At 52.7% G+C, this 26,421-nt stretch overlaps 6 protein-coding genes across 6 annotated transcripts, besides 2 other annotated features; 1 reads left to right on the forward strand and 5 right to left on the reverse strand.

Moving 5' to 3' along the window:
* Nucleotides 1-22: 22 nt before the first annotated feature.
* On the reverse strand, nt 23-2,862 carry ace-2 (acetate-2). Its single transcript, XM_952029.3, has 5 exons — nt 2,261-2,862; nt 1,692-1,825; nt 1,182-1,549; nt 1,035-1,121; nt 23-976 (listed from the first exon to the last, which is right to left on the reverse strand). Exons 1-5 carry the CDS (start codon nt 2,411-2,413, stop codon nt 465-467), a joined length of 1,254 nt encoding a protein of 417 aa, XP_957122.1. The 5' UTR covers nt 2,414-2,862; the 3' UTR covers nt 23-464.
* A 949-nt stretch (nt 2,863-3,811) lies between these two features.
* Nucleotides 3,812-4,740, reverse strand: NCU16634 (hypothetical protein). Its single transcript, XM_011395725.1, has one exon. The coding sequence runs from the start codon at nt 4,312-4,314 to the stop codon at nt 3,841-3,843; it is 474 nt and encodes a 157-aa protein (XP_011394027.1). The 5' UTR covers nt 4,315-4,740; the 3' UTR covers nt 3,812-3,840.
* Nucleotides 4,741-4,754: 14 nt separating this feature from the next.
* Nucleotides 4,755-6,991, reverse strand: NCU06483 (F-box and WD repeat-containing protein; the record flags this gene model as incomplete). The annotated part of the gene is made up of 5 exons (XM_952030.1): nt 4,755-4,988; nt 5,055-5,403; nt 5,479-5,841; nt 5,921-6,483; nt 6,548-6,991. 5 exons carry the CDS (start codon nt 6,989-6,991, stop codon nt 4,755-4,757), a joined length of 1,953 nt encoding a protein of 650 aa, XP_957123.1.
* A 3,584-nt stretch (nt 6,992-10,575) lies between these two features.
* On the reverse strand, nt 10,576-18,307 carry NCU06484 (hypothetical protein). The gene is made up of 3 exons (XM_952031.2): nt 17,451-18,307; nt 13,958-17,301; nt 10,576-13,901 (listed from the first exon to the last, which is right to left on the reverse strand). Exons 2-3 carry the CDS (start codon nt 17,057-17,059, stop codon nt 11,136-11,138), a joined length of 5,868 nt encoding a protein of 1,955 aa, XP_957124.1. The 5' UTR covers nt 17,060-17,301; nt 17,451-18,307; the 3' UTR covers nt 10,576-11,135.
* Nucleotides 18,308-19,489: 1,182 nt separating this feature from the next.
* Nucleotides 19,490-21,523, reverse strand: NCU06485 (hypothetical protein). The gene is made up of 3 exons (XM_952032.2): nt 21,297-21,523; nt 20,898-21,223; nt 19,490-20,844 (listed from the first exon to the last, which is right to left on the reverse strand). Exons 1-3 carry the CDS (start codon nt 21,448-21,450, stop codon nt 20,014-20,016), a joined length of 1,311 nt encoding a protein of 436 aa, XP_957125.1. The 5' UTR covers nt 21,451-21,523; the 3' UTR covers nt 19,490-20,013.
* An 889-nt stretch (nt 21,524-22,412) lies between these two features.
* Nucleotides 22,413-22,419: a sequence feature (Short protein (NCU16635, ESA43178.1) was converted to a misc_feature.).
* Nucleotides 22,420-22,499: 80 nt separating this feature from the next.
* Nucleotides 22,500-22,570: a sequence feature (Short protein (NCU16635, ESA43178.1) was converted to a misc_feature.).
* A 737-nt stretch (nt 22,571-23,307) lies between these two features.
* Nucleotides 23,308-25,932, forward strand: stk-43 (serine/threonine protein kinase-43; the record flags this gene model as incomplete). Its single annotated transcript, XM_952033.2, has 6 exons — nt 23,308-23,371; nt 23,474-23,832; nt 23,899-24,093; nt 24,147-24,193; nt 24,248-24,535; nt 24,611-25,932. 6 exons carry the CDS (start codon nt 23,308-23,310, stop codon nt 25,704-25,706), a joined length of 2,049 nt encoding a protein of 682 aa, XP_957126.2. The 3' UTR covers nt 25,707-25,932.
* Nucleotides 25,933-26,421: the final 489 nt, after the last annotated feature.

Below are 26,421 nucleotides of genomic sequence, written 5' to 3' on the forward strand. Positions count from 1 at the left end.
GGCTGAGAACCCGATTTGATACGACAGACAGGGCTGGCAATTCGAGGCTGGGCAGGGAGGGGCAGGCTGCGATACGATATCGGACCTCATCTCACAAGCCCAGTCATTCAGCTGTTGCATCATAACAAGACAGCTATCTTGAAAGCTTATCAATTTCATAACCCGCCTTCCCTTTCCCCATCCCTTTCCCCTAAAACCTGTCTAGATATATATATATATATATGTGTTTGTGTGTGTGGTTGTGTTTGTGACTGTTTTGCGCTACGCAGAAATGTTTTATTATACAAGGAAAATGGAAAGAAGAAGTGACGACCGTCCATGATGGCCGACGTAGATAAAAGACGCCAGCACCATTTTTGGTTTTGTGATATGCATCAGAGGAAAGGACAAGTTTCTTGGTTGTAACTTGAAAAAACCCATCTAGTTTGTCATTACTTCTGCCTCTCTACTCAATTTTAACTTTTTTAGTGCTTGAAGTAGAAAAGCTCATCAGGGGTACGGCCACGGATGAAGTCGGGCTCGGTACCCTTGACGTAGATGTCCTCAAACAGAATCTGCTGGTTGGCCTCCGGAGGAGGCATGGCCTCGGCGGCGGCAACCTCCTCGTTGACGTAGGCGCGAGCCTCCTTGTCGAGGTTCTTGAGCTCCTCCTCCGAGGCAACACCCCACTCGAGAATGTGCTGCTTGAGGCCGGCAATAGGGTCGTTGGTGGAGCGCATGCGCTGGATCTCCTCACGGGTACGGTAGGTGGTGCCGGGGTCGGACATGGAGTGACCACCATAGCGGTAGGTGACGTACTCGAGCACGAGAGGGCCGTTGTCGTTGTTGGTCCACTGCTTACCGTACGCGACGGCAGCCTTGACGGCAAGGACGTCCATGCCGTTGACCTTGAGACCGGGGATGTACTGGCCACGCTTGTAGTAGTCGGTCAAGGCCGACGAGCGGGCGGCAGAGGTACCCATACCATACTTGTTGTCTGCACCATCATACATGTCAGTAAGAGTATCTAAGACCATGAAACCTGGGCTACTTACTCTCGCAGCCGAAAAGGGCAGGGAGGTTCCAGAGCTTGGCCATGTTGAAAGACTCAAAGACCTGACCCTGGTTGCTGGCACCATCACCTATAACAATGTATTAGCCTTCCGAACCCCCAACGTTGTTCCCACCAAGAAAAGGCTTACCGTAGAGGATGATGGAAGCGTTCTTGCGGCCAGTGTACTTGTGGGCGAAAGCAAGACCAGCACCGACGGCGACCTGCGCACCGACGATACCGTTACCGCCGTAGAAGCCCTTGGTGAACATGTGCATGGAACCACCCTTGCCGTAGGCAATACCGCCACGGCGACCGAGAAGCTCGCCAATGATGGAGCGAACGGTACCGCCGCGCATGTAGGCGAAGCCGTGGCAACGGTACGAGGTGATGACGTCGTCAGCTCTCTCGATCGCATGCTCGATACCGACGGCGACAGCCTCCTGACCAACGGACAAATGGCAGAAACCACGAATCTTCTTCTCCTTGTACAGTCTGTCGGCGGCCATCTCCATTTGTCTATATGCAGAGAGAGCAATGTGTTAGCTATATGCTATGTGGTGAAGCCATGTTGATCCTCCAGGCCGAGATCGGCAGAGATAGGAGGGGGGAAGCTTAGAGCCCCCCGGTGAGGACAAGGGGGATTGTAGTCTTTGCATACCTGACGACGACCATGTCGTAGTACATCTGCTTCAGCTCCTTCTTGGTGACATTGAGGGTGTAGGGAGGGGGGTCGAGCTCGTAGGTCTCGAAGCTCTCATCGCTGAGGGTGACCTGGAAGGGCTCGGTCTCCGACTAGATTGAAGCAAAATTGCATGGTAAGCTTATCGACGTTCCCAGGAGTAGTTGTAGTAGCGACAAGTAACAGTCTTTGGATTGCGCGCAAAAATCTGCACAACCCAGCCCCCAACGACGACAACGACGGCGACGACATGATATGTTTCGAAACCACCAAAACAAACGGTGTTCATCTGGTGTTTTCTATTGACTTGACGTCAAGAGAATCAAGGCGGGTCCGGCGGGTCCGGCAGCAAGCGGTAAGGTAGACAGACTCGCATGGGACATGACTTGCTTGACTCGCGACGAGCGTTGCTTGGGGGACTCGGGGAGGGGACATGACTAGGGAGTCTCTCCCTCCCTCCAGTCTTCTTTTGTTTCTCCAACACACACAATACCACCATCGAAACCCACTTCGAACGACATCCCGACATCAACAGTAAACAAACGTACCTCTGGGAGGGGCTTCTCGAGCTGGGCCGAAGCAGCATTGGTGGTGACGGACCTCCTAGCGGCGATCGAGGGAATAACGACACGGGGAGCAGCAACGCGGGCGCGGACGGGCGCCGCTACCCTCGTCGATAACCGGGCTGCGCGAGAAAACATTCTGGATTATCTGTCTCTCTCGTCTCGCTGGGAAATACGATGGCAGCTGAGAGATTGAAAGAGTTTGGGGGGGTGGATGACGACAGGAGTGGAAGCGGAGAGAGGACGAGAATGAAGGACGAGTCGACGAGCAAAAGCAAACTGGCAAACTGAAAATCCTTGGGACGGGAGTGTGGAAGGGTCGCGAATTGATGGGCTCCGATGGGGTAGGTAGGCGAGCCAGGGCGCCCGGTACGGCAGGACTGGGTGCGGGCAGCCAGGGCAGGTGTGCAGCACCTAGCAGGCGCAGCACGTCAGGGAACGAACTCTTCAATTGGAGATACGCCGGGCGGCGCTCACAGACAGGGCACCAGCACGGATAGGGTATCGTCGGATATGTGTGTTACGCTGTGGCCCGGGGGATTTTTTTTTCTGGCATGGAGATCCCCCAGCTAGGTGTACTGTCACTGCTTACTTACCTACCTTACAGAGTTACAAGAGCTCTCTGTCCACTGCTACTAGAAAAGCTTGTCAAGGCGGGCAGGTACTAACGCGATAGGAAACTCCCACAAACGGTACGTGTACCGGTATGCCGGCCGTTCTCCGGAGCTCGTTTTGACGCTGTCAGGGCTGTCAGAAAAAATTATTATGGATCTCCCCGTCGCGGTCCATGAGCTTTTGGAGGAGAATGGAGGGGAAGGGGCAAGGAACGTCCAAAAAAAAAAAGTCCACAGTCAGAGGGGCGAGGCGAACGAGTGTTGAGCAGAGGCAGAAGCTTGGGTAGCACGCGCTAACTGAGTTTGGCATTGCATGGATCAGGTGGGGGAAGGAAAGTTTGTTGGAGATCTCCATTCGAGCTTACCTCCATGACAAATTATATAAGACCCTCGTTTGCCGCCCACGAGTTGTACAGCCAAGGGTCTCGATGATTTCGTCACGGACGAGGTGAACTGAATGAAAGACTCGCTCTTGTTCGTTTTCGTCCTTCTCCTTGTTCGCTTCCAAAGACACCACCACCACCGTCACCACTATGACCAGTTATCACAGCGGGCGGCACTCAGTACTATGCCGCCATCCCATCGACTCCATTGTGAACCCCATCAAAAATGGAGTTTGACATTCCGGAATGCCCCACCCAACAGCCGCCGCTTTCCACTTGCCTCACGAACCCTACCTAACCTCGATCGGGAATAATTGCTTATCAGTTTTCTTACCACTACAGTTTAGACGACAGGCGTGGCATGCAGGTAACCGTAATCAACATCTGACCGAACATGGCCTTGAAGGATTCTGCGTATATAGGGCAAGGGCACTTTTAATCCAATTCGGCGATATCTTCATTATGAACATTATCAACAAGAAAAGTATCACAACCGTCCTGATGACAGACAACATAACCACAAAAGCATAAAGCCCAGCATAAGACAAACCATCGAGGATATCTGCCATTAACCTATCGCTACAAGTCTCCCGTCCTCTTCCCCCGGGTATTTATAGACAAGTGGGTTTAGTATCCTATCTTGGGATAAAACATACGATATGCATACGTTGAGGGAGTGAACAAATGCAAAACAGGTATAAGATATAAGGCATTGTGGACCGATGGCATGTGTATGTCTTTCATAGTCCCGGTTGCCGTAGTGTAGTACAGTGTCTCGCAATATAGTAGTGTAGAGTTCCTGAACGAAGTGTATTTGTACCGTGACCACATCCAATGCCGAGTTGCTCATCCGCTTCTTGATGGACTCTCTCCTCTGTCCCGTCTGTCTGTCCGTCTGTCCGTCTGTCTGTCCAGCTGCGTGCGTTTCTGATATAGATATAAAGAACAAGAGAGAAGACGCAAAAAATAAAAGAAAAAATATGAATGCTGGTCCGTTGTCTGCCTGTCCGAATGCGTGTGGGTGTGCTTTGAAAACCTTCATGTGTGTGTGTGGGTGTGAGTGTGTGTGTGTGTCAACGCCATAGCAATGCTCCCTGCAAAGTTTCCGCGCTTAGTGATCATGGGTGTTGCCGTCACATCTGCAACCTCAGCCAGCTGTACTGGCGCCGCGCGCTATTTGAGATTGCTAGGTGCGCTCTCCGCTGGTCTTTGATTCATCCGACTTTCGCCAACCAATGCGCTGAAATGTATCGTGGGGTATATTAAAGGAAGGCGATGTGTTGTGGTGTGAGTGAAAAGTTCCTGGTGGTCGAGTATTGTCTTGAGTTGGGAATTCCCGATTCGGCTTCTTCTCATCGAGAAAGTCGTTGGGCAATACGTTACGGATGTCTTGTTGAGAGAAGGCTCTTGTAATATCCGTCAAACATAATTGCCGATAGTCTCCTGTGGCCTGAGGTTGGTGGAGCCCCCTCCTCTGTAAGTCTAGGCCCCCCTCGATGCTTGAAAGAATGATGCATTTGGTCGAAGAGGAGCTGTGGCAGGGCCGGCATCGGGCATATCCACGTCCTGCATTCCAGTTCCTATCAGGCTATCGTCCATCGCACTTGACGGCCTTTCGGGAACGGGGGCCTCAATGGTCGGTCGTGGCGTAAGCATAAATGGTTGTCGCTCGTGTCGGTCGAGGAGAACATCTTCGGGTGGAGAGAAGGACCAAACCTAATAGAATCCATCATCAGTTAGCAGCCAAGCAACAGATCGCACCGAGATACCGGAAATTCTCACCTCCATAACCGTCCTGCTGTTCCTCAGTGCCATCGCAACGCACTTCTCGGCCTCAAAGGCAACGCGCCAAACAGCCTCTCCCTGAGAGATAAGCTCGCGGACAAGCTGGCCAGTCTTGAGATCCCAGACCTTAACCCGTCCATCACTGCCACCACTGACAATCCGCGTGTCGTCAAACTGCAAGCTTGTAACACTGTTATCGTGAGCCGCAAGGCGATGGATAGGGCAGAACCTTTCCAGCGACCAGACTCTGACTGAGCCGTCACTACCACCGGTGACGAGGGTGCCACCACGCATTTGTAGTTGTCCGACCAAAGACGTGTGACCTTGTAAAACCGCTTGACACTCACTAGACTCGATGTCAGCACAAGAGCATGTGGATAGATAGCAAAAGGGTCAGTATGTATGCGGTTTGTAAACTTACCCAGTAGCGGCGTTCCAGATCCTCACGCTGGTATCCAAACTTCCGGTTGCCACACGGTAGCCATCAAAGGCGATTGCGTAAATTTGGCTGTAGTGACCTGAAAGTGTATGTAGGCAGCGGCCCTCCGAGATACTCCAAACCTTAGCGGTTGTGTCGTAACTCCCCGAGACAACAATGTCGCCATGGATCTCCAAACACCTCACACTAGCCTGGTGACCGACAAGCACGTTTCGGCACACTCCGTTCTTGATATCCCAGACTCGGAGGGTCGTATCCCTAGATCCGGAAATAGCAGTGTTTGCATCCGACATCTTGAGGCATCTGACGGTGGAGGTATGTCCACGGAGTGTATGCATACAGACACTGGGCACATGTGTCAGCAGGGGGTCCTGATACTGGTTGGGAAAAAGAACAATGAAGAAGAAAAAATGGTGTAACATACCCCGTCGTCAGATCCCACACACGAACATCTCTATCACAGCCACCACTGACCAGAACGTCGTCCCAAGGAACCATAGCCCAGACGCCCATCATGTGGCCCCTGAGTGTTCGTAGTTCGTTTCCTTCCGTGTCGAACACGTGTATCTTGGTGTTGTCGAGAGCTACAATGATGTACTTCTTGGTAAGATGGAGGCTAGTGACTACACCGCCTTCCTGGGTGATGTTTTTCGTAATGTTGCGTCCCCCTGTCCGCCAGGCGGCGTCCACAAGGTATCGCTGTTTGAAGTGCGACTTGTATGACCTGGGCCTCCTCAGGCTCGATGCGTCGTCAAAAGTGACTGAGGCCGCGGGAGCGCTATAGGGCTGGTAAAAGCTGCTCGTAGGGTCTGGCCGTAGGAAGTTGGAATACTGCATCGAAGTCTGTACCTCAGATAGCCTACGCTGATAGTCGTGCTTCAGACAGAGGTTCTTCCATGTCATGTCATCGCTCACCAGGTCCCGCCACCTGCGAGACACTTGAGAAGCTCTTGCCAGGTCTTTGGGGTCGTCGATAAACGACAGAACCTAGTTAGGGGGTTAACAACCTGGGCTATACACCCGAGATAATATCAACAGACGCAGCACTTACTCGTAAACACAACTCATCGGGCAGGCTCATCATGGGGTCCTTCTTCAAGCGCGGGCTGACCAGCTGGAGAATAAAGCTGAGCTGTTGGCTATTGCACATGTTCACAATGTCCTCGAGTATTCGCTTTTTCTCCGGGGTGGTGGCCTTGAGAAAATTCTCCCGCATTAAGGACAACACTATGCTTTCATCCTCTTCCGCGTTACTCCAGTCCGGCTGAGTCTGTGATGGACCGGGAGATGCTGCTGGGGTCGGCGGTGGTGGCGGTGAACCTGCTGAGAGTTGTTGATTGAAGTCGGCAGAAGGGTTCATGCCTAATGGTGTTAATGGTGGTTGTGGGCGATGTTGTTGCGCCAGTTTGGCGCTATGTGTGTTGAGCGACAACTCTTCCCCGAGGACACTGCCTCTCCTTTCAGAGATACTCTGATGCTTTCCATACGGCGACATGATGGCGATGATTGGGGGTCCCAAAAGCTATGTGTCGAAGTGACCGAAGATTCCTTGCGCTGTCGAGGCGCAAGTCGTGATGCCCAGCCAACAAATGCACTGGCGCTTACAAGCGGTACCGTGTGGTAGCCAGGATTTTCGAGAGTCGAACTCCCCAACTATTTGGCTGTTGATGGTCCAGATTCGGCGGCAGTTGCGAAGATTGATGAGGTTGATGGTTTACCGAGGGTAACGAAAGATGGATACACTAGGCGGCGATGTGGTTTGTATGAATCACGAATCGGTTTGCCGCAGCCCCCCTTTTCTTTGACTCGTCGACACACGGAACAGGCAGTGCGTCGGTGTGCCTAACGGGTGTCCGTAACACCAAGGCAAACAGAAATCGAGATCAAGATACCGATCGTGATATGGAGTCGCGTGGGTTGCGCTCGCGGGAGGTCGGACGAAAGAAAAGCGGGTGTTTGATAGTGGAGAGTGGGCTGGCCGCTAAGGTGTCTGTGACCGGGACGACGACGACAGGAGACGGTCGGATGAGATGATGGCTTGGGTCGCTTTCGTTGGGTAGATTGGCGGGAGAAAGGGGGGAGGGGGTCGCCTGGACCACTTCTAGGTATCTCGAGGGAACCGGGTTGTCGTCGACCGTTGGACAGAGGAATGAACTGGGAGTGATGTGGTGTACAAGTAACTTTGGTGGCTTCACAAGGGAGAAGCGATGATGGATTTGGTCGAAAGTAAGTCAAGGAGGACGATGTGTGTTCAAGGGGCCGCGCCTTGGGATTACTTCAGGTTGGTGTGGCCTGCATAAGGGGAAGCAGCGTGGATGGTGGATGTCCGGTGCAGTGCAAGGTGGATGGCGGAACAGCGCAGGTCCAGCCAGTGGCCTGCCCTGGCCGCGGCGGGTCGGGCGCTGGCTCCTAAGTGGAGCGCCTACGGTACATTGAGGGAGTGCTTCCTTGCTTGGAAAGTGCCTGGTTTCCCCATCGGCTTTGGTTTTCAGGGCCCGTCGCGCCATGTTCCTGTACCGTGCAAAGTCGGCCGTGTTTGAGAAAAGCAGGGGAGGCACTTCTCTCCGATTGTTCCATGGTCGAGAAGGCCCTTCCCTCATATGTCTTGAATTAACAGGTCGCAGTGATCGAGTAGTCCTCGACCTGAGGACAGCAACAATAGTGACAACAATTGGCAACCAAGAGACTGGCGGGAGTCATCATTGTCAGGTGAAAACTGAAGCCTGAAAGAGCCGCGACGGAGCCGGACGGTGCGTGCGGCAACCTCTTGGTCAGACGGTAGTAGCGGTACATATGTAACGGTACCCTTCTCCCTTTCCTCGTACACTATATTAGTACAGACGTCGAAGAACATGCAATAATCTGAATACGACAAGAGTCCGTATCATACATACTAGTGTACTAGTCCTCTCTCCCCACATGTCCACACTTTCAGATGATGGCCGAGATGCATAGCCAAGAAAGAGCCACTTTCAGGTGACCAAAGCTAATGCTGGAGAACACCGCCCGTTGGAGCTGTCTACCATTACACGTGTAGCCTTTTAGAGGTGATCATTTTACAAACCAGCGGTAACATATGCGAACCCATCCACCAGCAGCTGCCGGCAATCCCGAGAAGAAAAATACGGAGAAGACGGAGACGGCGGATGTTGTTGTCCAGTGGCACCACCACGGACGGACCTGCATTTCTCTCCTCGACTCGGGATTCTAGTCTAGTATAGTGTGTAATGGCAATCAATCGATCATGCATTCCACTTCCCCATTCTCCATTCCCCATTCTCCATACCTATACTATGTACACTACTCTACCCTACCGAAACTGTCTGTCTATCCACCGTCCAGTCCAGTTGGCGACATCCTGCTGCGCCCTCCTGTTCGGCTACACTAGGTACACCTATGGCGACATCCATCCATCCAAGCTCCCCAAGATTTACATACCTATGTCTAGATCCGCGGAGAATAAGGCGATTCCCATATCGACCCATATGATCAAAAAAAAAAAAAATGATCCCATGATGTTTCGCCCATCAAACCCCATAGCCGTACATATGTACACTACATACACAACTCCAACCGCCGCCGCCAACCCCAATATGTATGGTAAGTAGTGTATATGCAGCCTCGCAGTCTGTGTTGTCCTGCTTGCGGGTTTTCGAGGCCTTCTCAGGGGGGGTCTAGAAGACTTCACTTTCATACAGTCACCAGTCGCCTGTCGGCTTGGTGGGGCGGATAAGTACACTCGAGGTATCGACATAGTATCTACCATAACCCCTTATCAATCACCTACTGTGGGATGGAATCCGCTCCTCTCTCTCTATACAGATTCTCCAGATTGGTATTATAGTTTGCAGCGGGAACCGGTCACCAGCAGTTAACCGCTCTATTTACGCAGTGACTGTAGACTGTTCTACCGACAGATTGTAGTGTATGTACATAGACAGACAGAAGGCATGCAGCCAACATATAATATGTAAAGTAAGTACATAAGGTAGGTAAGGTACCGCTAGGTAAACTGGACGTGTACTGTAGCGTAGTGTATCAGATTTCGAAACTCCTCATGCCGCTAGTAATGGAAACCTGCGGGGCGGGGCGGGGCGGGGCTATGTAACTACCTAGACGTATTTGATTGATGGCCCGGGCGGTTGGGGCGGCGGTTCGGGCGGTTCGCCGGTTCGCCGCGTTCGTCAAAAACTGAACCACACCCGATTTCCCCGATCCCGAACCCGAGAAAAGAACAAAAGAAAGTGACACCCGGCGGCGTCCGAAGACCTCCGATAGGACGGGATGGGTTGGCGGTTACATATGTCATGGACTGTACACTCCACTACTAATGTAGATACACTTGAGGTAGAGAGAACTGTAGATCTCCCAAAAGCAGCTGAGCCGGACCATGGATCTTGGCAAGGTATACGCAGTATGGTAGTACACTAAACAAAAACTGAACGAAGCGTCTTGGCCAACTCAGGCACCAACCACCACCCGCCAACCTTCTTCTTTACACTTACTTATGAGACATTGAGTATTGGACGAAAACACATACATAGGTATTCACTTATCTCTCCGTGTCTCTCTCTCCGTGTCTCTCTCTCTCTCTATCTAGGTATGCCATCGCCAAGCTGTCAACGCGACAGGATTGAACCGCCCTATGGTACCGCCTTACCGCCGCTAGCTAGCGGGATGATGCACAAGAAACGACACATGCAAGATGCCAAGCCAAAGTTGTCCGTAGGTAATCAGCTGTGCAGCTTTTCTTCACCGCCCTACCTACCTACCTATCTGTTCTATGTATGTCTATATACACTACACTACACTACACAGATGGCTGTGAGGTGTGTGTGCTGTGCTTCAATGTCTCACTGTCGTCCATGACTCGCACATGTGAAACCGTTTTGCGCGGTTACTCGGCTGTTATTGTCAGATGGAGCTTTCGGACCGGGCTGCTCCTTACGTTATGTGAACACAGATGATATCACCGGCGGAGTGAGATATCTCTACACCTATGTATGCACATGTGGTGTAAGACATTATCCAAGGCTTCTCATATTAATTCTAGCACTTCGGAAATCTCAAGTGTTAATCGTCAGTATCAACAGCCTGTCACCAATTTAATGTGATATAATACAATCGATGGTATACCGTAGCGGGAGCATGTTGTAGCAAAAGTGAAGTGCCCTGTACACATGAAGCTAACCTAACCTGCAAAGCAAAAAAGTACCGGCTTCTGAACGGTTAACCTGAACCTAACCTGTGAAAACCCAAAGGCCCCCTTTCTATCTACATGAACAAAGTAGCAAACAACCGGATAGGGGTTTTGGTTGACGGTAGAGAAACAAAGAACAGCAGAGACATGAGAGGGGGGAAAAAATCGTAATAATCCATCCAGTCCAGTCTACTTTTACACTCCAACCGATTCTTTCTCAAAGTTTTCCATCCACAGGCTCATGCTAACATGGTACATATTCGCTTTGTCTTCGCCTTCTCTTTTTCCATGCTTCATAACAAGTATCATCTCTCGCACACAAAACATTCCTCTCTCTCTCTCTCTCTCATTCTCTCTCACAAATGCCCCGTACGAAAGGCAGTACACACTCCCCACAAGCAAATCCTCCTTTAGTCAGGTCCTCAGTCAGCCCTAGCCCTTACTTCAGCCAGATATAAGGCAACCTCTCCTCCTCCGCTGCCGCCTTGTTGCGCTTCTGGCTCGTACTATTGCTAGTAGGTGTCTTCTGGCTACTACTCTTTCCACTATTGTTGCTCTTGCTCTTCTGGCTGCTGTGGCTCTTCTGGCTGTTATTGGTGCTACCAGTACCGCTACCGCTCGTACCCTGGCTTTCTGAGCCATTTCCAGCAACAGCAGCAACGTTGGCGGAGACCGCGCTAGGGGCTGAAGCTGAAACAACAGTGGGAGCAGGGGTGGGAACACCTCGAGCAGCAGCAACAGCAGCTGGACCAGGAGCAGCAACTGAACCGGCAGCGACACCGGTGGAGGAAGCGGCAGCGTCGACGGGGACAGCGGCAACAGCAGCTTGAGTCTGAGTCGCGGCCCGCGACTGAGCAGAAGTCGACGACGAACTCTTGGCGGCCTCGGCCTCCCTCTTCTCAAGCTCCTTCCTTTCATACTCCCTCTGCTCTCTGCCCTGAGCATCAATCAAGATGCCCTGCACGAGCTCAATGTCGGTAACTGTATCGTCAAAGACGTCGGCGAGCGTGGAGAGGACACGCATACGATTCCACTCGTGGCGGTACTGCCAGATGGCATCCATCAGCTCTCTATGGATCTGCTCCATCTGCTCAATGTTGCAGCCGGCCGTGCGGTCCACGAGCGTGGACCAGAACTCGCAGACCTTACCGTCGTTAAGGATAGGCTGTTGCTGAGATGAGACCGAAGTGTCGCGACGGCCGAAGGGCAGATAGACATTGTTCCGGCCAAGGGCCGGGCTGTTGTTGCTGTACGGGGAGCTATCCGTCTTCTTACCGCCGGTGCTGCCAGGGCGGACGGGCCCTTGAAGAACCCTCTCCATACAGTCCGCAATCGCAAGGTCCCTAAGACGTCTGGCCTCTAACAGACTCCGCTGGCTATCAGGAGTGTCATTGCTGGGTTTGCTGTTTTGACTGTCATCATTGCTGGGTTTGCTGTTTTGACTGTCATTATTACTGCTACCCTGCTGCGGCTGGTCCTTAGAGGATGACGAACGGAGACCACCGGCGGGAACTTCGTTAGTATCGTGGGCCTCAGCCTCCTCAGGCACGGCCGGCAGCAGGATGCCCTGCGCAATGCCAGCCATTTGTGAATGAGGCCACGGGCCGCTACTAGAAGAATTGCTCTGGCTTTGGCTCTGACTGTTGCTTTCCACAGGGAACGCCGCAGCAGGAGGGTTAACAGTCGTCTCCTGGCTCTCAAGCAACTGGGATGTTCCCCGAGAGATGCTCTGCACGCCATTCGTCTGTTGCGTGTTCCACTCTCCACGGCCTGAGCTTGGGTCAGAAGTCCTGGTACTCGAAGCATCATTCTGGATAGCGGCCGGGGAGACTCCTGGAGGCACAGATGTAAGTGCTGATGTCTGCGAGAATGTACCGATGGTTTCTCTATTTGTCTCTGTGATGACTCTGTTCTGTTGAAGCTGTCGTTGCGCTTGCCGATATCTAAGCGGCGAGCTGATTTCAACTCCCTGAGAGAAGAGCAGAGTGCTTTCTTCTTCCACCGTCTGGCCGGTCTCGCCTTGGTTGGAAGGGTGCGATGTGCCATTGGTAAGCGGGTGCGATCCAGAAGAGTTCGGGTTTCCGGTCGACTTGGGGCTTGTGATGACCTGAAATCTGGCCGCTGTCGTGTGGGCGGGCTTGTTCATTGGAAAACCAATACCAACAGGGCCTTGAGACTCGCTATCGTCTTGGGTCTCGGCAAGGTCAGACTGGATCTTGTCGACCATCGGCTGGAAAGCCGCCTTCTTGCGGTGACGCTCTTCGGCCTTCCTTGTTCTTTCGAGCTGCCTTTGGTAAATATCCTCAAAGTTGATGCCTTGTGTTTTGAAAGAAAGGTTTATATCGTAGACATCAATTTCAACGTTCGTAACCATCTCGCTTGCCTTTGGGAGATAGTCCTTATCGCCGATAGTCTTGACATCGAGGAATAAACGCTTAATATCTTCATAAAAGTCCATCGGGCGGGCGTAATAGCCATTGGCCAAGCGCTCCTCAATTGTGGTAGAGTCGAGGTTGTAGTAAAACTTGCCCGTCTTGGTTTCAAGGATGCCGTCAACACCCTTATCGTCCTTGGCAATGACGAAAGGCCGCTGCTCCTGTTCACCCACATCCGGACGGACAAAGTTGGGATCAGACTCCTGGAAGAGATAGCTGATCGTGTTGAGAGGAATGACAGGTTGTCTGAACTTGCGATACCTGCGCTGAATCTGATCCATGATCGGTTGCAGTCTCGCCTTCAGTAAGTTCAAGTGGTGGAAATCAATCTGGCGCTGAGCTTTAATCTCCTCCTTGGTAGGAACCCTGGGTGGCGGCGGCGGAGCAACCGGCAAAATTTCAAGCACCCGCTTCTTGCGGCTGGAGAGATCCGGAAATTCCTCGGGAGCCTTCCACAGGTTCTGGATGATAGGGAGAAAGAAGGCGACACGTTGTTCACGGTCCGGACGCCAGATCGCGGCACGGTTCTTCTTAGAGAACCCGAACAGTTCGGTTAACATCTCGGGGGGGAGCAGGTCAGGCATCGACTCCGCTGTGCCGAATACAAGAACAGGATCGGTCGGCGATATCTGTCGAAGCATCGTCGTGAATGTCGTCAGGGTAGCATAGCCAAGGGTTGTCCACCAAGCGTCCACATTGGGAATAAAGATTACACTGGGCTTGTGACGTCTGACCTCGGTGAAGAGGCTCACAATGACTTGTTCAGGGGGCTAGATTTCATCACATCAGTCAATATGTCACAAAGTGTGGACGGTTGAAAACTTACCCTCGAATCATTCAGTAGAACAGGCAGACCAAAATCCTGAACATGAACACTTTCCAAGTAATGCAAAACAGCCTTCGACAGGTAACCGTGTCCCATGCCCGCCCCTCCACAGAGGAGCAAGCGAGGGCGATAGACACGCGACCGCTGGAAGTCCTGACTCATCTGCTCCCTCTCGAACCCGCCATCGAGATCCTTATACGGCTCAAACATGGCCTCCTCCAGCGCGGTGGTCTTCTTTGATCGAGGCAGAATCTTATCCAACTGCGCAACGAGAGCCTCAAATTGCTTCTCCAGAAGTGGCTTGACCATTTTGGGGATGGTCATGGCGCTGGATGACGCCGAACGCTCAGACGAGGGCACCATCTTCTTGATAGAGTGCATGAAATCTGACGCCTGAATGCTGATCTTCTGAGGATTGACCACAAGCTTTTCCTTGGATGTATAGATCTGGGGATACGTTCTCTGAATGGCATTCAGAGCCGCCTCGGTGCAAAGGGCACGGAGATCGGCACCGCCATATCCCTTGGTGAATTCGGCCAACTGGTCTTTGAACTCGTTCGACAAACCCCAGTCCTTAGTGTGAATCTCGAGAATCGATCGCCTTCCTTCGATGTCGGGAAGGGGGAAGTAGAATTCTCGATCGAAACGGCCGGGGCGACGCAAAGCAGGGTCGATGTTGTCAGGGCGGTTAGTGGCACCGATGACAATTACTTGTCCACGACCGTCCATGCCATCCATCAACGCCAGCAGGGTAGAGACAATGCTTGCATGGATCTGCTCCTGCTTGCTGGATCGCACAGGGGCAAGACCATCGATCTCATCGAAGAAGATGATACTGGGTTGCGTCCTCCGAGCTTCCTCGAAGAGCAACCGCAGCTGCTTCTCTGCCTCACCAACCCACTTGCTGAGAGCGTCAGCTCCTTTGCGCATGTAGAAGCTGATCTTGCGGCCTCCGGAGCCGACCGAGTTGGCCAAGGCTCTGGCGAGGAGAGTTTTACCGGTACCGGGCGGACCGTGGAAAAGAACACCTCGTGGTGGTGTAACATGAAATCTGGTGAAAAGTTCGGGATACAAAAGGGGAAGCTGAACCATCTCCTTGAGTTGGTCGATGTGGCCTTGCAAGCCTCCGACTTTGCTAAAGTCAACACTCGTATCGACGCCAAGCGGATCCGCATCCGCAAACGCCTTGAGATTCTTCACCTTTCCGACGTTAGGTGTGGCGCCTCCAATACCACCCAGGCCGTCCACATTATGGGTCTGAGCCGCAGGATTGGATAAGCCAACCGGAGGAGCGGCAGAAGTGGGCGTCATGCCAATAGGGTTCTGGCCAGGACCGGTTCGTTGCACCATCTCGTCGTCGCTGCTGTCGGAATCAACGCCGCCCGTAGCACCGGTGCCCCAAGGGCCTCCAAGCAGAGCGCCAATTCCAGCGCCACCGAAGGGACCATAGGTGGTGTTTAAAGGACGGTCCCATCCTGCATTTCCTCCGTTCCTCTTGCGGCCTCTTGCTGGCGTTGCCACAGGCTCTTCATCTTCCTCGGCCTCGAGGGCGGCCAAGTCGATCGCCGGGATAGTGTAATCAACACGCTGGGTAGTGCGACGTCTCTTGCCCGCGGGTTCCTCGTACTGAATAGAAGGTGAGCGGCGACGGCGAGTGGCAGCTCTTCGCGGCCGCGAGCGTGAGCTCTCGCGAAGCTCCTCGAGTTCTTCAGCAAGCTCCTCCCTATCCAGCTCAACTTCCTCATCACCAGAATCTTGGTTGCGGCGAGGCCTTTTGGCAGCGCGAGCACGGGTGGAACGTCCGCGAACGGGTGTAGCGGCAGACTCATCTGCACTGGAACCTTTACGTCCACTCTTTTTAACTGAAGCCTCCGAGGCATAGCATTCGTTATCGCCCGACTCCTCGCCTGGCTCAAAGTCACTACTAGGTTCAGCGAGCGACCTCTTCTTCAAGCGAGACCCACGCCTGAGGCGGCTCCTGAGTCCTTCGCCCTCTGGTTCAACTGCTGTGACAGTGGTCGTGGTCGAGGCAGCTGTGGTAGATGTGACGGCTCTAGCCCCACGAGTCCGCCTAGTAATCGGACGATCGTCTTCGTCGTCACCGTCTGCGTCTTCTGCTGCTGGCTGGCTCTCGGTCTGTGCAGGTTGTTCTTCGCTAACCTGTTGGGCAGCTCCTTCCTCGGCCACCTGTTCAGCCCTTCCCTCTTGGTGTTCGTCTGGATGGTCAGCGGGCGCATCGACCATGTTCGCCTGACCGGCCAGCTCGTCCACATCGTCAGCATTGGGTATATCCGTCTCGACCTTGAATTCGTCGTCATCTTCCTCATGCGAGGCTTCGGGAATGGGTGGAGGTTGTTGTTTCTTAACACCCTTGGAACCACGGGTAGCTCTGGTGGCGTGGGTCAAGGCTTCCGGGCTTTTACTTCTTGTTGATGCGCGGGTGACGCGGGTATGTCTTCCCGAGTTGGACAGCTCGAGCAATGGCTCGTCCGTCTCTTCCGTGCGGGCTCTCGTAGAGCGGCGGGTCGGGGGAACCATGGTTGCTGGTTCTTTGGCAGCAGCGCCACGTCTTGGTCGTTGTGAGCTTGGCTTGGCGCCTTTTTTGACACTCAGCACAACGATGCGAGACTTCTTTTTGCTGGGACTCTGTTCAGGAGACTCTATCGAAGGCACTCTATGTTCTTCGTCGGGCTCCTGGACGACGTCTTTGTCTTGGTCAGACGACTGGATCCCGTCTTCGTCTTCACTGCTTTCCCTGTACGATTGGTGTCGTGCGGCAGCCTGGCGCATCCGCCTGCCCGTAGCGTTGACAGGAGCGTCCGAGTCTTCTTCTTCTTCCTCGTCTTCCTCTTCACCGAAAGAGATGTCTTGTTCGCTGTCGCTGATATCTTCGTCGTCTTCGATGTCGGATCCTTTGTATCGGCTGTTCCGCCTGCGCGCGCCGCCAGCAGCGCCTCGGTTCTTTGGGCGGCGGGTGTTTGCTTGCTTCCTTGCACTTCGCGGGGTTCGTTGCTTTTCGGCAATGGGGTCGAAGTTTTCGTCTTCGGGATCGGATTTGTTAGGGTCGAAATCCGTGAGAAAGTCCTTTTTACGCTTAGACATAGCAGATTGTTGGTGGGGGCAAAACGGCTAGGTATAATGTGGTCCAATAAGTGCTGCAACGAATAGCTCTGAATAGGACTGGGGTTGGTGGTGGACAATAGTAGGGTGGATTCCGATGGGGTGCCTATTCCGTCCGATGGCGAGAATGGGGGCAAAAAGCTAGCGGTTGGTGAATTGTTGAGCTTGCGACTGGCTATTTCGATGCGATGTTTATTGATAACAGCTATTCAATATCTAGCAGCCTGCATGAATAAGTCGTGTTAGGTCCGTGTGTGCCGTGCAGAGCAAAACAGGATGCGTCAACAGGTCAAGGGAAGCAATGGGAAGTGGGAGCAAAGGGACGGGATGGAAAGAGGCAACTGAACAACCAGAAAAAAAGAGAGCCACATACAGATTTATGTTCTGTCTGGTATGGACCTAGGTGCCGTGGGGGGGTGAAATTGGGTCAACACTCGGTCGGCTCTCACCTTGCTGTCAGGTTGACGACTAACAGGAGGTGGGATGTACCGCTGCATCGACGGAGCACTTTAGTTCAGGTCGAAGTTGCCTTGAGGTTTGGACAGAGCAAAACCTATCCAAGGGCGCAATTGAGGTAGAGCCAGACAGAGAGTCGAAGGGCATCTAGGAGAGGCACTGGGCAGGTAGGAGGATTTGGTAGAATGCGACGACTGATGCGACGATGCTTCTTTTTTTTTTTCTTTGGGTAATGCAATATGCATACACACACACACACACGGCAGCAGACACGCACACACACGCGAACACACGCCCGGCACTAGACTAGACTGCTCGCTGGGGAGTTGAAGTCGGACTGCGGTGCCGGTCTTGGTGCCGAGCTAGTATGTTATGTAGAGGTTGTAGTAGTGAAGGGAGGCAGCAGTGTGGTGCAAATCCTCTCGCGCGCGCGCATAACTTCCCGAGAGGAGAGGACTTGAAGCAAACTCCAGTCGTTATAGTTGAAAGTCGCGAAGCTGGATGGATAAGTAGCTTCACCTCGGCGGGAGATATCGAGTGCAGTCGGTCAGATGCCGTGAATTGTAGGTAGGTTGTGCAGAAGGAAGGCAGGACGGGAGGGAGGCCAGAAGCAGGGGCAAAGACTACCTAGGACTGGCGTGAAAGAAGTGTCACTGGAGTTGAGGTGGTGAGTGAATGAGCGTGGTGAGCTGCCTGGGGTGCGGCAGACGGGAGGCAAGAAGGTGGACAGTCAGCGGTCGGTCGGTCGCGTTCGTTCCCTTCATTACCAGGTAGGTCGTTCGCGGAACTGTGAACTGGAATGAAACTGGAACTGGAAGAAAGGCGCTGGTTGGCACCGTCCTGGCCAATCAGCACGCCCAGAGACCACAAAAGCTGGTCCATGCGCTGCAGGCACCAGCCCCGGCATTGCGAATCACCTCAGAAAAAATCGCAAAGTACCCCCTGCCCCGACAATTCGCCCGTCGACCCAACTTTGACGCGTCGTGAATTGAGCACTCGTATTGTCGCTGTCACCAACACAAAATTGCAGAGAATGGCTGCTCAGATTGAAAGCAGAGACATCAGACAGCATTGGGAAAGGTGCATTGAGTGTGTAAATGCAAAATTGAAGCCGCAATTTAGAGAGCAAAATAATCTGTGGAAAATGGTCGTTGAGAGTGAGACGCGTCTCAGTTGAAGATCCCAAAAGCTCTTTAAAAGAGGCAATGTCGTCATACCATTTAAGCTGGTCGGGGTGGGTGCCGGTGAGGAAAACTGCACTGGCTCTGGTCGCTCGGTGGGGATTTTCCCCACGTGGCTTTCGAATGCGGCTCAAGCGCCTTCACTCTGCACAACGCCAAGGGGTCCAACTTAAGGGGACTGGACTGGAGCGAGGGGAAGCACAAGCAGCGGCCGGCACACGGACGATGGGATGGTCAAGGCAATGGGCCAGGGGAAACGGGGAGGACGGACAAAGTCGGGGACGCTTTGGGGAGGCACAAGGGGAAGGAACTTCATCGTGGGGTGATCGGCTTCGGCCCAGCCCTACCTACCACCGACGGCGTCTCACACCGCGGGGCGGCCAGCGGCCAGCGGCCAGCGAAAGGGGACAACGGTAGAAGGTGACGCCTGGGCGGATGCCCATCCAGGGCAGCCATATAACTACCTTTTCATCTTGTTTTCTTCTAGCCTGGCCGTCGGCTGCTCTGATATCTGCGTAGGATTTGCCGCGGACATTCTTCCTGTTACATATGTTAGCTTGACGTTCGTGGTTCTGATTTTGCACATCAACTGGCGTTAGCTGGTTCAGGTTAATGATCATCTCTGCCCCATTACTCATCTCGAAGCCCGTCATCAGTTCCCATCTTCGTTATTGGGTCCGTGCGGATATCAGTAGTAAACAAACACAAAGGGGTTGGCCAAGCGTTGAGGCACTTGAGAACCAGAACCCAGGGGGGCCAGCTTTTTGTGGGGTGACCCTTTTCCTAGATTTCAATGTCATCTCTTTGACCCCATTCAGAGCTTGATAAAGACTGAGGGACAAGCTTCCCGCCATACTTCTTATGGCCCATCAATTTCCATGACTATTCTCTACATTGTCTATACAATGATATATGCTTTCTAGCCTAGCTTTTACTGCCCGAACCACAAAATAACTGATGTATACCTCGGCAAGATGCTCAAATAGTGCGGTACAGGTCATGGCCTCCTCTCGATTAGGCGCTTGGAATTTTGATTGGCCAGCGCCTGGGTGTCGCTTGGGTGTGTCTCAACAACACACCATGGTGGTTACAGGCTGGAAGCGGCCAGACTTCCAACTGAGCTGGATGATCGCTTCTCTCGCAAAAAGCATGCCTTTTCTCAGCACTTCGTAGGGTACTTCCAAACGTAAGCGCCAAGATGTCCAATGTAGGACTGGGTGGATGATGTGCAATGCGCACAATCCAACTAAACTTGATGATATGATCCGTGGCCGTGGGTCCGGCTCAGCAAAGCGTGGTTTACCTCTTCCGTGCCGGCAGTCTGATCTTGGGAAACTGAAGAGGCAGTTGCAGGACGGCAAAGTTCTCCATCTTGTCAGCGACCTTCTGTTGCTTGACGCGAGCTCCAATCTCGATAAAGTATTGGTTGAGCTGCTTCTGCTCCAGCTTCAGATCTTCTCTCAAGTCAATCGTGTTGACCCTGAAGCCGTCGATGATGGCGGCAAATGCGCAGCAGTGCGTCATCAGAAGGTCAACGTGTGTCTTGCGCATGACTCCGCCGTCCGAGAACTTGCGGCGGATGTTTTCAATCACGATCTCGGGCGCTGGTGCCATAACCTCGCGCAGCTTATCCCTCTTACCAATGCTTCTTGTGCCACGCTCCCTTCCTTGCGAGGTGGCATTCCAGAAAATGATGACGAACAAGAGGTACCGCAGTACCCTCAATCTGTGCACCGCGTCGTCGCTGCTTGCTACGTTGGAAACGCGCTTGGCGACAAAGCGCGAAGGTACCTGGATGTCTTCTAGGTTCTTGACGCTCTCCTGCCAATCCATCACTGGTATCGCGTTCAGGACCTCGGATCCGATAATTTGGGATGGTACGTAGACGTCTGCGATTTCATCGGCATTGAAGTTGCCGCGCGGTACCGGTCGGGCGTTGTCGACAGCGGCTTGAAGGTCTTCCTTGGTCGACATGTCCTTGGTGGCGGTCTTGATGGCGTCCATCATCACCAGCTCGCTCTGGCCAACCTTTTGAGATGTAATGGCGTTCTCCGTCACGTCGCGGATCGCCTTCTTCGCCTTCTTAGTACCGAATGCCTCGCCGAGCTCGTTCCTCATGGCCATCATTTGCTGTTGCACCGTCAGTCTGGTTTTATGCCCCTGACCACTACTTCCAGGCTTACCTGTTTCTGAGTCTTCTCTTCCATTGCCTCGTCAACCGCCTTCTGCGACCTAACTGTGCCACGGAGCACCATCTTGCGCGCCTCTACAATCTCAACCTCGGCGGTTTTGGGGTTGAAGATGCCAATGTAGTGCTTCAGGTATGGGTCGGACGAGTCTCCTGTCCTATCTTCGCGAGCTGTGTAGTCCATCGTCCGGTGGTTGGCAGAGTGCAGCAGCAACTCTTGTGCGGGCGCGCCATTCTTCTTGCGCTTCGAGGTCTTGTCGGCTGGTGTGGCGTAGGCTTGAAATTGTATGGACGAAGAGAGAGCGAGTCCCGAGGTCGCGGCTAGGAGCGCATGTTAGAGTCTTCCTCCATTGGACTTGACGGCCATGGTTTCAGCCGATCAACATGTGCTTACCCACGACCGGAGGCGCATACTGCGGCCTCTTCACAGCTCCGACATTGATGAACTTGGGCGACTTGGACGATTTCTCGGAGTCGACCTTCTTCTTCTTGATTTGGGGTGTTGTATCCTCAGCGCTCTTGCGCTTCTTGTCTGATGAGCTTCCCATGGTGGTGTTTGCGGGCTACAAAGGTGCTGGGGTAGTGTAGAGTCGTGAAGTCCCGCCAAATCAAATGGATCATGCAGCTGGAGAGTCGCTGTCTGAACTTCCGAGTGGATCCCGCAGCCAGAAAAAAATTCTGCCGCCTGCCGGGGTCCGGTATCAGTTACCGCCTTTACAATCGACACACCACATTTGATGACGACGATGCAATATGTTTGATGATTTGTGTTGAAATACTACGAAGCGCGAAATCTTCATGCTATGAAATCAATTGCTATTGGTTTGCTGTTAAATTGCTTGGAGAGATGAAGAATAGCAAGCCGCACGCGTGCTAAAACAATCAACCAGACATGGAGGGGTTCAGTCCAAGTCACAAGGCAAACCAAGGCTTGGGACGCGATTTCTATGCCCTCGTGCATGCAGGCCACTGCCTTCCCCGTCGTTGAAAATGTTCACTGATGTTGCAAAAATTGGTATTCCCTTTGTGTGCAAATGCCATGTCACCTGTTCGAGGGCAGATGACCATGTTGTCGACAGAAACAATTGATCCAAGACATGCAGTCCCGTTTGTCACAGATGCAGAGAAGTGTATCATGAAGCGAAGCGGCCTTTATTGTTGCTGCGACGGGTATCCCGAATTCGCGTCTCCAAACTAGACAGTTTGCTCCCACCGGCGTTGATCCGTAAACACCTTGTTGCTACTCAACCATGAAGTTGACAGGCAACCAGCCAATACCATATCCGCCACCAAACAGTTCCGTTCTATGTGTGCCACAGTTTGATGTGCAGCATGTCCCGAGGGGTGCATGTTCCGTAGGAACCCTGAGTTCGCCTGATCACCGCAAGGTTTCAGAGCGACCGATGTGGCGTCATTCCGCGCTGAGGGGAGGAGTCGACACCGAGCCCAAGTTGTCTAATGGCTTAGAGGATAATGTCAAGAGCTGATTGGGTCGAGTGAGGCGAGGCGTTTATTTGCTGGGATCGAGTCAGCTTATATGCTCCTGAGTGGCGATTGTAGCTGCATCAACTGTCGATGCGCCGATGGTGAAACTTACGATCTCGCTCTCATCTTTCTTCTCTTGCGCTTAAGGCGTCTCACGCGCTTCTTTCTCCACTTCGCTCTCATCTTGAACTGCTTGTATGTCAGTAGGCGGGCAAGCAAATGCTGGGGGGCGGGAGCGCGTACATCTTGGATTTAAAGATGAGTTTTGCTTGTTGGTGATGGGAAAGAGTTTCAACTTGCGAATGGAGAGGGGGAACTTTTATCTCATAGGGCTCCAGGGCAAGCAGCCCTGTGGGGTAAGTCAGGTGACGCAGGCCCAAATTGCCCAGGCCTGCCGCTCTTTGTTTGGATGCGGTCCGTGCGGGGTGCGACCTTTGCCCTAGGTGGCCCAAGCTCCCGCTGACGGACGGGAGCTTCAGCTGGACTGCATCAGAAGCTCGGCTCGGAGATCGACTCCCGTCTCGTCCTCCAACGAGCGAGCCTGCCTCCCGCTCCTACTAATGGACACTGCACTTTCACTTCACTTGCAAGCTGCACCCGTCCAGGTCAAAGGAAGGCACGACCTGTCTGCATAAAAAGATTTTCACGATAGCTGGACATGGGAAGGAGGAGTCGATCCTCAAGGCACCAACTCACTCTTCCAATCTCGTCCTGTGATCTTGAACTCTGAGTGTCGTTCCCAACCTTTACCTACTTCTACTTCTCAATACGCAAAGCCACGGTGGGCCATGAATAGTCAACACTATCTACGGACGCAAGTGACGACATCAACGCATACATGAGTGAACGTTGACATTGCCGGCTTTATCATTATCATTATCCTTTGTTTTCCGTGTCTCGGTGTTGACAGCTGGTTTGATATGTCGCAACCGCCTGTGGCAAGTGTTTCCTTCGAAGACACTAGCACTGCTCCTCCTACAAGAGGTAGGTATCTGTCATTTCCCTGAAGTGATCGTGAATACTGTGATGTATCCCTCGCTGGTCTCCTCCAACCAGTGCTCCCTAACTTTCGTGTCGCAAGTCCAGGCGGCTTTTACATCTGGCCAAACCAGACAGTCAGAATTGGTCGTGACACGGACCGAGATAATAATGACGTTGTCTTTGTCGATTCCACTGTCTCAAGAAACCACTTTGAGCTGTATTCTATCACTGTTGACGAAGAAGGTCGCCATACATCACTTGTGTTTGTGCGAGACCGACAGTCTTCCAACGGGACTCTGCTCAACAAAAAGTGCGTTGGGAAGAAGCCAGACATCACTCCGGGAAGACTACTCCAGAATGGGGATGTCATCTCCATATATCCTTACATCACTTTCAAGTTCGTTCAGCTCGAGCAGGGAACTTCGTTTTTGCGGCTCACTGCACGCCAGCGAGAGGAGCTCAAGGTACTATTGTTATCTTGGCGTGCGACGAAAATAAAACATGCCATGATCTGACTTAGCAACATCCAGCTCCTTGAGAACCGATACCTTGTGGAAGACCGCACATTAGGAAACGGTGCCCATGCTGTGGTCTACCTAGCCACAGATGTCTTGACAGGGCAGCAGGTGGCTTGCAAAGTGCACAACTTAGATAGACGGCCCCGGTCACACCAGATACTCCGTCGGATCAAGCAGGAGGCAATGCTGTTGAGCTACCTCGATCACGTAAGTCATTGAAAGGGCACGGGACGATGGATCAAGCTAACAAAAGTCGTCAGCCGAATATTCTTTCCATCAAGGCTGCCTTCGAATCAGAGCATTCGGTGTAAGACCTTCATCACGAGCAGCTAGCAGGGTTGGGCAACTAATGTATCTCTAGGTATATCTTTACAGAGCTGGCTACTGGTGGCGATCTCTTCTCACTTCTATCACGCGAGGGGGCACTCCCCGAGCTAGAAATACGCTGGATCATACGCCAGACCCTCAATGCTGTTGACTACATCCACAACAAGGGGGTCGCACATCGAGACATCAAGCCAGAGAATATTCTCTGTGCCATAGCGCCAAATGTCTCCTACAGGCTTGTTCTCTCCGATTTTGGGGACTCGGCTGTTACGAACCGTGGAAGATTAAGGTCCGAGGTTGGAACAACCTTCTATCGCGCCCCGTGAGTTTCGCACTTCCCCTCCTGGGTTGACATATGTCACTGGATTGTTGAGAGCAATGCTAACGCTTGATTCAGCGAATGCTATAACTCCGAGCGAGGTCATTCATTGTCTGTCGACATCTGGTCCATTGGGATGCTTTGCCTTCAGCTTTTCTCTGGATTCCAAGAACTTCCGAATCTTCGTCATCTCGATTTTACCAGCCAAGACAGAATCGACCGCTACCTCAACATCATCCTCAATGACCTCGGCTGTGACATTGCTGTTCAAGATGGCGATGAAGACTACGGCAATGACAATGAGCCCATTGACCCTCAAACCTCCCGCCTCCGTCCAGATGAAAACATCTCAAGCCATGCAAAGGACTTCATTCGCGGATGTCTCACCTACAACAGCAAACACCGGCTCACGGCGCGCCAAGCTCTTACTCATCCCTGGATATGCGAGCCCGAGGAAGATGACAGTCTCTTCAGACGTCTTGAAGGCGATAATGCAGCTTCGTGGGAGCCTAGGAAGATTCGGCTCGCTCCTTTCATCGAAAAGCTCGATGCGACCACTGATGCGCATAATGGGAATGGAGAACAAGAACTTGGTACGGCGGCAGAGCCTATGGGGGAGGAGGAGGAAGAAGACGAAGACGCCAGTGCTAAGATTTCGCCACACTTTCAGAGGGACCCGACTCCTTTCCTTTCGTGTCACACCTTATCATCAGCCCATCAACAACGAGAAGAGGAAGACACAGATCACCCACTAAGCGCCAAAAGCTGGTTTTCATCTCCGCTGACAGTTCAAACCCGGCGGACTAGTCAAAGACCACAACACCAGCCAGGTTTGTGGATTGACTCTGACCCATCGCATCCCTCCGAGGACGAAGGATGGGGGGCCGGCGGTATCAGAGCACATCGTCCCCCTCTACCCTCATTCACGTTTACTCCACCATCGCCAGACTTGCCAGAACTTTCTTCTTCGCCCTTGGCGCCACTTTCACAAGAATCAATTATCCATGGCAAAGTGAACAGCAACCAGCACAGCGACGAGCGTCCAAAGGAAGATGCATCGATGACTGAACCGTCCGCAACCGCAGCAACTTTAGCTCATCTGCGAGAGGCAGAGAAAAGACGGAACGAGTTCAAGCTGACTGACTGCAAACGACGGAGGACTTGTCCAGTCTGACCGCCGACCGCCGATAACATGTTCAGTATCCAGGCATTTGACTGACGACCCATGATACTTCTGTAACTGTGTGATGGCGCTTATTGACATAGTAGGGACTAAGCTTCATGTTAGCATATGTGTGATAGATATCCATGTGGCTTTCGTCAAGTTAGGCACTTGATGCGATGTGGATTGATGTGTTTTTCCCCAAGTCGTTTGTACGTTGTCGAAGGATGGATGATGACCCGGCGGTGCGGGGATGTGCGTTTCAGTTGAATTGAGGCTGAGTCCTAACGACATCATGCGGCCTGGTTAGGCACTTGTCAGCCATTCATCCATTCATCCACATCTCTGAGGCACAAGCATGCTATCCGAGAGGGGAAAAGGAACGAGACTTCTTGAGATATGGCTCGGTGGCTTGCCAGCGTTTGACGGTCGAGGCAATACACGCCCGTGATGTAATATCTCAAAACTAACGTGCGGAAATCAACGAGCCTTGCCTCAAACATAGGTAGAACCGATGTCTGGGAAGCATGATGCAATGTCACAAACCCAATCTTGTCGTCCTAGGTGCCCAAAGAGAAGACATCCAAAGAAACGGAGGAACTTGCATTGAATCAGCACGTGTTGCTAAGGTCTAGCCGCTCCCCACATTCATGAGTTTACGAAAGCGGCCTCGTCAACTGGTCATCGGCATTTCTTGCGTCTTTTTCCTATCCAGACGCGAGCGCTA

This window comes from Neurospora crassa, linkage group III (assembly GCF_000182925.2).
Source record: "Neurospora crassa OR74A linkage group III, whole genome shotgun sequence".
NCBI classification, from domain to species: Eukaryota; Fungi; Ascomycota; class Sordariomycetes; order Sordariales; family Sordariaceae; genus Neurospora; species Neurospora crassa.